The sequence below is a fragment of the Gymnogyps californianus genome, chromosome 10 (genome assembly GCF_018139145.2).
Source record: "Gymnogyps californianus isolate 813 chromosome 10, ASM1813914v2, whole genome shotgun sequence".
NCBI classification, from domain to species: domain Eukaryota; kingdom Metazoa; phylum Chordata; class Aves; order Accipitriformes; family Cathartidae; genus Gymnogyps; species Gymnogyps californianus.
In genome coordinates this window covers 18,215,981-18,226,416 of record NC_059480.1, presented here as the reverse complement: position 1 = coordinate 18,226,416, position 10,436 = coordinate 18,215,981, and the positions used below count along the sequence as shown (strand labels likewise).

Here is a 10,436-nt window from a genome sequence, read left to right as displayed (position 1 = left end):
ATTCCTCCCGGGCGGGCAGCGCGTCCCCCCGCTCTCGCCCCCCACCTCCCAGACTCGCGCTCGCCGGCGGCTGTAACGCGCTTTCCCGTTGGCTGATCGCAAAGCTCCGGAGATTGGCGGAGGGGCTCGAGGGGCGGGGGCGGCGATTGGCCGGGCGGCGCAGCGCGCGCGGCGATTGGCTGAAGCGGGGGCGGAGGGGGCGTGGCGTGGCGGAGGGCTAGGCAAGCGAGCGGAAGGGGCCTGCGCTCGCTCTTTCGTTTCAGTCCCCGGTCCGGGTCGCCAGCGCGTCGCCGCCGCTCCCGCCGACCGCCCGGGGCCCGCTCCGCTCCTCGCCGCCGTCCCGCCGGACGCGCCCACCCTTCTCCCGAGACAGCTCGGCCGCCGCCCCTGCGCCGCCAGGCACCGCCGCCATCATGGTGAAGATCGCCAAGGTGAGGGCGCCGGGCGGGGCCGCGCTCAGCCGCCAGGCGGGAAGCGAGCGGCCGCCGCCATGGCGGGGCGGACGGATGGCGATAGGGGGCAGCGGGGGGGAGCGGGGCCGCCTTCCCGCCGCCGTCTCCTCAGGCCGCGCCACGGTTTCCAGGCCTCCCCTCCCTCACCGTGAAGATGGCGGCGAGGGGAGGGGCCGCGCGGTCGGTGGGAGCGGTTTCAAGCCTCCCCCCCCTCCCGTCCCGTCCCGTTCTCCTCCGTGTTGTCGCGCGCGGGGGCCCGGGAGGGGGAGGGGAGGGGGGCGGGGGGGGGGGGGTGGTGATGAAGGGGGGGGGCACCTCGGCGCGCGCCGCGTGCGAGCGCGCGCAGCCCAGGGGGGCGGGGCTACGGCGCCGCGCGGCCACGTGGTGCGCCGGGGAGAGCGAGCACGTGGGAGCCCGGGGCGCCCCCCGCCCGCCCCGGGAGCACCCCGCCGAGAGGCGGGGGCGGCCGAGCACCCCCGGCTCCGTCGTGTGTCCCCCCGCCGCCGCCCCGCGGCAGGGCTGCGCCGGCCCGTTCGGCGCCGCAGGGGCAGGCGGGGTGGCCACGTGGTTGGGACAATTGTCCGCCGGTGCGGGCGGTCGCAGGTGGCTGGGGTGCTTCGGAGCGTAAACGTGCTGCTCGCTGCCGGGCGGAGAAATGAACGCCGCCTAACAGCTCGCTCTCTTTCAGACTCCCAAGAATCAGATCAAACAGAAGAAAATGGCTCCTCCCCCCAAAAAGGTCGAGGAAAGCGAGGAAGAAGAGTCCTCTGAGCTAGAGGAAAGCAGCGGAGAAGAGGTGATCAATCTAGAAATGAAGTCGAAAGGATGCACGTGTTGCAAAAGCGTCATGAGGGTTGGGGGGTACATAGTATGTGACAGAGAATCAACATTAATGAACAATTGGTGTCTGTCAGTTAGCTGTGCCTAAAGAATAAACTGGATTTTGTAAGAGAAAAGCAACATGGGGAAAACTAGTTTAGCTGCTAAGTTGGTGCTTCCAGGCTTTGGAAGGACTGCTGGGATCTTAAAGCTGTCCTAGTACTGATGAGCAAGTGAATGATTAATTACTCTAGTAGAGCACCAGCAATAAGCGATTTATCACACACAAATAATATACAAGACTAAAAATTTCAAGCGACTGAATGCTACTAGAGAGATCACTGGTCTTGCTTCAGGACCAGGGAATTTGGAGATGCTTTAATGTTCTATAAGTAGTCTGTTAAAACCAGCTGCTTCATGCTTTTGAGCTTTATTAATTCAACAGGCAATTAAGTTCGTTCAACAGAAACTAAGTCTGTCAGAAGGATATGCTTTAGATTGCAGTTGACTATATTTGTCTGACATTGAAGTAATAGTAGTTTAAAGGGCTAGCGTAAGAGTCTTACAGTAATGTGTATTTCAGATGATCCCTCAGAAGAAACAACAAAAAGCAGCAGTTACACCAGCCAAGAAGGCTGCTACCCCTGCAAAGAAGGCCGCTACTCCTGCGAAAAAGGCAGTTACACCTGCCAAGAAGACTGTGGCTACTCCAGCTAAAAAGGCTGTTGCTCCATCACCTAAAAAGGCTGCTGTCCTAAGCAAAGGAGCAAAAAATGGAAAGAATGCCAAGAAGGAAGAGAGCGAGGAGGAAGATGAAGATGATGAGGAAGATGAGGAGGAGGAGGAAGAGGAAGATGATTCTGGTAAGTTACTTTTGAAATAGGTGTTCATCCTTGTATAAATTGACTAAAGCTGGTCCAGTCAAGTTGCTGAATTTGAGTACCTGTGGAGCTGAAAGTTTAGTGTGATTTAATACTTGCGAGAGGGGGGTTCATTGATTAAAAGGTGGTGGGGAATCGGTGAAGTTTGGAGGAGAACTTGGGCTGCAGCTGCATTACATGCAGCATGTGAAGCATCTTCTAGTTCCCTGATGGTTCTTTCCTGAACTTTGCTAAAATCTTGTGAAACAAAGTACTTTACTAGTAAAGTTTGAAGGCTGAGCGGTATGGGTAAAAACTTGCTGTACTGTCGGTGCAGATGAGGAGGAGGAACTGGCAATGCCTGTGAAGCCTGCAGCCAAAAAGCCTACAGCGGTACCAGCCAAAAAGCCTGCAGTTGTGCCAGCAAAGCAAGAATCTGAAGAAGAAGAAGAGGAGGAGGATGAGGACGAGGAGGAGGAGGAAGATGATGATGATGGTATGTGGGATTTAGGAAAACTTTGACTCTCTTAAAAAAAATATATATATATTTTTAGAAGTCGTTAAACTAATAAACACTTACAGGGAGCTAGAGGGGGGGGTAACTTAATGGATTAGTGGGAGTGGTGCAGAGTGGGTGTGTGTCTCCATTTAGTGCCCAGCTGATTTTGGCTGGCTACTATTGCCCATTAGATGTGGCTGAATGGGTGTTTATTTCCCTATTGCTGGTAAAACTTCTTTTTACTCTTGGGGAACAGGTGTTGGTTTTTAATGCAGTAAAACTTGAGGGAGAGGTAGCTTTCATAAACACTGTAAATATATTAAACTCCTTTCCTGAGAACATACAAACTTAAGGAGGCATGAAAAACTATTTTACTTCACAAGATTTTATTTTCTTAGTCTCAAAAGGGGCTTAATTTCAAACCTGTCTGAAATCTTGTGCTCAACTTGTTTCAGAGTCTGAAGATGAAGCCATGGACACAACCCCTGTTCAAGTGAAGAAACCTACTCCAGCAAAGGCTGCACCAGTGAAAGCCAAGGCGGATTCTGAAGATGAGGAAGATGAAGAGGATGATGATGAAGATGAGGATGAAGAGGAGGAGGAGGATGAAGAGGATGCCGAGGAGGAAAGTGAGGATGAAAGTGAGTTTAAATGTTTTTGAGACTATAACTCTCTAATAACAGGAAAGACGCCTGAGCAAAATTTTTGTCATATCGTGGTCTTTTGGGCTGAGGAACAGTTGCTGTAGTGTCAAGAGAAGGTCTTGTGTATGACTGGTGTAAAGATTAATGCTCCTGTATTGATCCAGTATAGGAAAAGTTGCTTTGTACTTTTATTTCAGTGTTGTTTGTTCTCTGTCACAGAACCTGTCAAGGAAGCACCTGGAAAGAGGAAGAAAGAAATGGCCAATAAAAGTGCACCAGAGGCCAAGAAAAAGAAAACAGACGGTAGGTGGTGTGGGATCATCAAACAGTGCTTGTTTGATGGACTGCTGTTGGGTGATGCACATAACTGTGAAGGGACAGGATGCTGAGTGGGGTTTTTTCCAGCACAAATGATGATTATAAGGGACTTAATACTGAAGTATGATGTCACTTTTGAGCAGAAACTGATGTGCTAAAGCTGTCTGGAGTGTGGCTTCCAGTTCTTTTAACTGCCTTTAAAAAAAAAAAAGCAAACCAACTTGATTATCTTTTCATTTAAAGGGCCCACTTCAGCTTTCTCCCTCTTTGTGGGAAATTTAGTCCCCACCAAGGAGTATGAAGAACTGAAGACTGGCATCAAAGAATTCTTTGGCAAGAAGAATATCGAAGTTTTAGATGTCAGAATTGGTGCTTCCAAGTGAGTTCATCAGTAGAATTTTGCTGCTGCTTTCTTTTAATTGGCAGTAATTTGTTTGGAGAGATGCTGATGCTGGTTCCCTTCAAGATGCTGGGATGGTCGCTTCATAGCGTATGGAAGCTGGAAGAGGCACAGTACTGATAAGGGTATAATACTTGCCTGGCTTGCAGCTTTTTCAGACAGCACCTCCCTAAAGGGAGAGCTGCCACTTCAGTACGGAGCTGTTCTCTACTGCTGTTTTGGTTATGTGGGCCAGTTAGCATTTATTTTATTAACAGTCTAGCTTGACCAGTGGGGACCTCTCTGGTTCTGAGTTTCTGTTTGTGTTCTCTGCTACTAGAGGTAGATCAGCTTAAATAGTAAGGTTACTCTTCTTTCAGACGATTCGGCTACGTAGACTTTTCATCTGCTGAAGATCTGGATAAAGCTCTCCAACTGAATGGAAAGAAGTTAATGGGTTTGGAAATCAAACTGGAAAAAGCAAAGAGCAAGGAAACTATGAAAGAAAATAAGAAAGGTACGGCCATAACTCTGAATACCTGTGCACATCAAAGAAAAGTTGTCATAATCGGGCCTTGGAGCAGGCTTGCAGTGTTACTGATGGCCGCTATTCTGCTCTTTTAAGGCAGATCTTCGTGGTTTGGGCTCTAGATCATAAACAGTTTCTCAAATGCTAACATGGATATGCAAGTTCAGACTGGAATACCTGGAAATGTGGTCCCAAGAAATAGTGCATACTGGGGGAGCTGAGGAGGAAATGTGGCTCTTTCTGAAGCTTTAGGACCTGTTTTCTGAAAATGTGAATGCTTATTGAGGTCTCTTTTCTGCCGGATCAACTCGCTGATTCTCACTGAACTGGCAGTGTAGGTGAGAAGGGATTTTTAGCTGGTAATGTGAAAGTAACTTTTTTCTCTTTGCAGAGAGAGATGCTAGAACACTGTTTGTGAAGAATCTGCCCTACCGCTTAACTGAAGATGAAATGAGAGATGTGTTTGAAAATGCACTAGAAATCCGAATAGTAATGAACAAGGAGGGGAACAGCAAAGGGTATGTAGCTGAGAGGACTGTTGGATGTTTGCTGTTCCTCCAGCTCTTGGCATATTTTGATAAGCTCACGTCATTCCTGGAAGGAGGCATTTGCTTATGTTCTGTTCTGTGCTGTAGGATGGCCTATGTTGAATTTAAAACAGAAGCTGAGGCAAACAAAGCTCTGGAGGAGAAGCAGGGCACAGAGATTGATGGTCGTGCCATGGTCATTGACTTCACTGGTGAGAAGAGCCATCAAGAACATCAGAAAGGTACTTTTCCAGACTAATAACATGCATACAAATGACATTTAGGATTTAATTCCACTTGTTTCAGAAGTTTGCTAGGGATAGAGCAACTTGAAGCACTGCAGGAAAACTGTAAGATAGCAGGAAGGGACCTTTTGCCTAACTTGTGCTCTGCATCCTATGCATTTCATGTCTCTGCTGCATGTTTCAGACAAGGGAGGGACAACTAGTCTAGGTGACCAAAACAGTCTTGCACTTGGCCTTGTGCCTCACCTTGAGGTGAGGAGGGGGCAACAACTACTCTCACCCTAGAGAGGGTCTTGTGACTAGAGGAAGAGAGCTCTCCCTCTCCAAACTTGTGCTTACAGCACTGAGTTTTCTCCATAGGAGGTGGGGAGAGGGAGTCAAAGACCCTAATTGTCAACAACCTCTCGTACGCTGCTTCAGAAGAGACTCTCCAAGAACTGTTTAAGAAAGCTTCTTCCATCAAGATGCCACAGACCAACCAGGGCAGGCCTAAAGGGTATGTTGGGCCTTTCTCCTGACTCCTCAGTTGGCATTGCGAATGACTTACCTCCACGGATCCCTTGTACTCCCAGGCTGACTGAAATCTTCCTCTCCAAATAGGTACGCGTTTGTAGAATTTCCCACAACTGAGGATGCCAAAGAGGCATTGAATTCCTGTAACAACACAGAGATTGAAGGCAGAGCAATCAGACTGGAATTCAGTTCACCGGCATGGCAGAAAGGGAACATGAATGCAAGAGGAGGATTTAATCGTAAGTGTTCCATGCTTGATAATTTGATCTTGAGACAGCTCTGGCAGGAGTGTACCATTCATGCAAACTTAGGTCTGCTTTTTAAAAAAAAAAAAAGGCATGCCTGCGGAGTGAAAGACTTGCATCATAAGCGAGTGTGCTGGATATGATGACTGATTATCTGAAATGCTGATGAAACTATTGCCGAAGTCCTCTAGATAGTCAAGTGCTGATCCAGCAGTGTCTGTCCGGTTAGTATCCCTATTGATCAGATGCAAGCATCTATTTAAAAAAAAAAAAAAAGAGGGAAAAAGAAAAAAGAATTATTGTGACAGTAGCAGGTTGGCTGATGGAGATACTTTGATGTCAGGTTCTAACTGCAGTCCTGAAAAAGTTTTCAAGGACTTCTTTAAGTGCCTGAGCTGTTACTTCAAAACAAACCCCTTGGCCCTGTGAGCTGTTCTAGGAGCCGATAGTGCAAGCTGGGTGTGATGTTAAGAAACTGATGATTGCCTTGCTCAGAAATAATGATCTCAACATACTCTCTTTCCATAGAACAAAGCAAAACTTTGTTTGTCAGAGGCCTTTCTGAGGACACCACAGAGGAGACGCTAAGAGAATCATTTGAAGGCTCTGTAAGTGCTAGAATAGTCACAGACAGAGACACTGGATCATCTAAAGGGTATGTTAAACGTCACCTGGTGTTAGTTCAGTTGCTACAAAAAGCCTCGCTAACTGGTTTATGCAGTGCAGGGTGTTTCTAATGCTCGTGTGGGTGATTCTTTGAAGCTAGTAAATTGCATGGCACTGGAGAACAAACTTACACCTTTGGGTCTGCTCGTAGAGGGCAGCGCGTGCTCACTTCTCAATGAGCTCCTTCCTGCCAACAAACCCGTGGCAGCCTATGGATTCGCACGAGAAGAATATTAACTGTGCAGTACTGGCAAACTCACAACGGGGCTCCATCGATTGTGATTAGCCACTGCTGTTCTACAAGTAGCAGGGTCCTGATCCCTGCGTGGTTGCAGAAGTGCGGGTGTTTGTTTCCGAAGGGATTGCTGTCGAGTACCTGTAGGTGGTGCTACAGCTGGTGGAGCTTGTCTTTCTCTTAACCCGTTCCCTAGGTTTGGGTTTGTGGACTTCAGCTCCCCAGAAGATGCCAAAGCAGCTAAAGAAGCCATGGAGGACGGAGAGATAGATGGAAACAAAGTGATCCTTGATTTTGCCAAGCCAAAGGGTGAATTTCAACGTGGCGGTGGATTTGGTGGTCGTGGCGGCAGAGGAGGTGGCCGAGGAGGAAGAGGTGGATTTGGTGGCAGAGGTGGTGGCAGAGGATTTGGAGGTAAGAAGAGGCAAATGCTGCTGTTCTAAGGGGGCGTGCTCAAAAATTAACCCAAAGCCATTCTTGGGATTATGGTGTGGTGCCACCACAGAGCGCTTGATGTGAATTTATTTTCTGTCCTGTGCCAGAATGGGTTAGGAAGGGCAGTGGTATCTGTGCAGCAATACCTGTAACTCTGCTTCTTGTAATAATTGTCTTTCTAGGTAGAGGAGGTGGCTTCCGAGGAGGCAGAGGAGGAGGTGGAGATCACAAGCCGCAAGGGAAGAAGATAAAGTTTGAATAAACTTCCCCTTTCCTTTCCCTTCTCCTGCTCTCTGAGACTATCTGAAAGGACTCCGGGGGTTTTTATTCTCCTTTGATCTTGGCGGAGCCTTCGGAGGACATTCCAAGATGCAAAGCAGTACTGTGAGCCACTTGGAAGATAACAATTTTCATTTCAAGGAGGAGAGAGCAAGCCATTTTGACTGCTTGCCTATTCAAATGAACTTTTTAAAAAATGAGCGATAGATGTGGGAATTTACCCCTTGTCTGTGAGTTGTCTTGAATTTATAATGTTTTACCCATGTACAAAAATATTTTTTTTTCCTATAAACTTCTGTAGCATTTTTGCTGTAAAAATGCAGAATGTTTTATCATTTGTGCTTCAGCACCCTGTCTTGGACAGATTAAAGGACCTGAACTGGTTCGTGTTACTTCTGTGCCGCTAAATGAAGCAGGACGGTGAGAAATGGTCAGTCTTGAGCCTTCTGTCTTTTAAGGTCATTAACGTCGCAGGCAGCAGCTATTGTCCTGCTTTGCTCTAGCCTATGTCAGCTCCCAACGATGTGTGCTATGCTTAGAGTGCTTGTAGGAAGGAATAGGGGAGAAGAATACGATGGCTGAGGTAAGCCCTGTGGCTGCAACCATACCTTTTTTTTAACTGAAGATGTATGTAATGTTGCATGCTAGTCAACTGCTTTTTTACTTTCTTTTTAAACAAATGAGTAAATTGGGTCTTGGTACAAGACCTGCATCTCAACCACACTCTTACAGGCATTGCCTCTTGTCTCCTCTTGATATTGAAACAAATACTCTGAAACACGGTGTCAGGGGAAGTAACTCTGCTTGCCACCTTGGCCAAATGCGCCTTCTCATGTTCCTCTTGGGCTTGGTATGGGGGATTGCCTCCACCTGAGTGGGGACGAAGGTGCTAGGTCCTGGCCTGGTCCCTCGGCAGTAGTTACTGGCCTCTTTTTCCAGCCAGGCACTCGCTGCTGTCCTGCGGTGGTAGCTGTTAGGGGACAGCGCTGCTGCTGAGTGACTGCAGCGTGGTGGGGCACAGAGCTCAGGGGCAGCTGCTGTGTTTGTGTGGTCAGCTTTTTCTGTGTGCGTATGGCCCCTGGAGGGGAAAAAAAGGGTTTCTCTACAGATAAAATGTTTTATATTAAACCTGTGGGGGGGCAGTTGCTTTTGGCTTGAGGGTCCTGCTTCTGCTGGAGACCTGCTGCGGGGGGCGTGTGTCGTTCCCCCCCATCCCTTGAGTAAGGGCTCCTTCTCCAGAGCCCTTTGGGCATCAGCCATTTTAGAGCCGGCGCCCGAGCCCCGGCGGCAAATGGTCGGAGGGCGGCGGCGGGGCCGGCCGCTAGGGGGCAGCACCGGGCCGCGCTGCCGGGGCCGCGGGCCCGGCGGGGTGAGGAGCCATGGCGGGCCCCGCCGGGCGCTCACCCGCCTTGGGGGGAGGGGGGGGGGGGTGGGGGGTGGGTTCGTGCGAAGAGCAGGCAGGGCTCGGAGACCTCCCCCGCTTACCCGTGAAGGAGGCTGAACAAAGGGATTTAGGGGCTGAGGCATCCATCTCACCCTCCATCCCTGCTGTGACTGGTCTCCTCGTCCTGCAGTCAACCTCAGCCCTGCCCAGTGGGGCCCAGCCCCACTTTCACACAGGAACATGGGCCCTGCTCCCACTCTCGGACCCTGGCTCCCTGGCTGGAGCATTTGCTCGCACCCTAGTACCCTGCAGAGGAGTCCCACAGCAGGAGGAGACAGCCCTAGGTCATGCTGGAGAGGGAAAGGGCAAGAGCACAAGCGTGTCCGCGCAGTATTTGCCTTTTGTCCCCACCTGTGAAATTTTTGGTGCCACGGGGGAGCCGGCCCCAGTGGCCGGTGGCCCAGCCTGCCAAGTCCAGCATGTCGTGGTCCCCTTTGCTGGCCTCTCCACTCCCCATCACCACGTCGAGGAGCCAAGCCGGGTGCCAGCCATGGAAACTGAGCCCCCAGTGCCCAAACACCGAGGTGAGACCCATGGGCTCATCCATGGCTTTCCTCCTCTTCACCCTAGCCAGGTTCAAACCTGATGCAGGTTTGTCCCTGCGGACGCAGCTCGCTCTGCTGTGGGGTCACTGCTGACCCGTGGCGTGTGTATCCCATTGCACTATGGCCAGGGGATGCGTCACCCTGTGGTGGTGCTTTGGTTGGGGGAAAAAAGGCAGTGAGTAAGGTCCTGCCATGGAGAGGGTGATAGGGACAGCGAGGTGGCGATCTCCTTCAGCACGAGGAGAGGGTGTTGGACAAAACAGGTGAGTTTCCAAACCTGCCAAAGCGGCTCTTCCCATGGTGCCAGGCAGGGGTGCCAGGACGATCTAAAGTTTAGCTGGGTTTGAAATGCAGCTGGAGGAGTGCATGGAAGAGAGAAAATATCCGCTGGCCCTTGTTACACACCATGCCAGGCTCCGCAAGGAAGCCGTGCCAAGCTGGAGCAGGGCAGCCACAGCCCCCAAATGCCCGCTCCAAAGAGTGGTTTTGCCACTGTAGCCCATTACCAGGTTTTGTTTGGAACCAGCCAAGCTGTCTTGGCCAGCAGAAACCCACTAGCAGTGACATGAGGTGAGGGCTTGGGGTTTTTTTCTTCTCCTTCTTTTAACCTTTATTCAGAAACTAGAATATTCACCAAATCTACAAGGTTTCTCTGTACAGGTCCCACCAGGTGAAGAGCAACACTGAGAGATTTCTGCATGCAGCCCTGGCTCACCATACACATTGCTACAGAGAGCGAGAACTGTCCCTGGATATAGGATAAATATACAGCCTAATGTACTGACATAAATTATGGAGGTGT

The 10,436-nt window shown here is 50.2% G+C and overlaps 1 protein-coding gene and 3 non-coding genes across 5 annotated transcripts; all 4 read left to right on the top strand.

The window, feature by feature from the left end:
• The first annotated feature begins 276 nt into the window (after positions 1 to 276).
• Positions 277 to 8,037, top strand: NCL (nucleolin). 2 transcript variants are annotated; one of them, XM_050902392.1, is made up of 16 exons: positions 277 to 431; positions 1,141 to 1,305; positions 1,855 to 2,134; positions 2,469 to 2,627; positions 3,086 to 3,275; positions 3,386 to 3,390; positions 3,494 to 3,577; positions 3,836 to 3,971; positions 4,352 to 4,488; positions 4,892 to 5,018; positions 5,136 to 5,269; positions 5,636 to 5,768; positions 5,873 to 6,024; positions 6,559 to 6,685; positions 7,128 to 7,345; positions 7,549 to 8,037. In XM_050902392.1, the coding sequence occupies exons 1-16, from the start codon at positions 414 to 416 to the stop codon at positions 7,626 to 7,628; spliced, it is 2,145 nt and encodes a 714-aa protein (XP_050758349.1). In that variant the 5' UTR covers positions 277 to 413; the 3' UTR covers positions 7,629 to 8,037. The 2 variants fall into 2 exon arrangements, with proteins under 2 accessions (XP_050758349.1, XP_050758348.1); XM_050902391.1 differs by lacking the exon at positions 3,386 to 3,390 and having other exon boundaries at positions 278 to 431; positions 1,141 to 1,248; positions 3,086 to 3,271; positions 5,633 to 5,768.
• Positions 3,678 to 3,747, top strand: LOC127020395 (small nucleolar RNA SNORD82). Its single transcript, XR_007767075.1, has one exon. It is a non-coding gene; the product is annotated as a small nucleolar RNA SNORD82 (small nucleolar RNA).
• LOC127020396 (small nucleolar RNA SNORD20) lies at positions 6,165 to 6,241 on the top strand. Its single transcript, XR_007767076.1, has one exon. It is a non-coding gene; the product is annotated as a small nucleolar RNA SNORD20 (small nucleolar RNA).
• On the top strand, positions 6,863 to 7,001 carry LOC127020389 (small nucleolar RNA SNORA75). Its single transcript, XR_007767069.1, has one exon. It is a non-coding gene; the product is annotated as a small nucleolar RNA SNORA75 (small nucleolar RNA).
• Positions 8,038 to 10,436: the final 2,399 nt, after the last annotated feature.

Excerpts from the sequence above, each read along its gene's own strand:
- NCL (XM_050902392.1), top strand. Across the intron at positions 5,769-5,872 it reads AACCAGGGCAGGCCTAAAGG|GTACGCGTTTGTAGAATTTC; the intron begins GTATGTTGGGCC and ends CTCTCCAAATAG. Across the intron at positions 6,686-7,127 it reads GACACTGGATCATCTAAAGG|GTTTGGGTTTGTGGACTTCA; the intron begins GTATGTTAAACG and ends CCCGTTCCCTAG.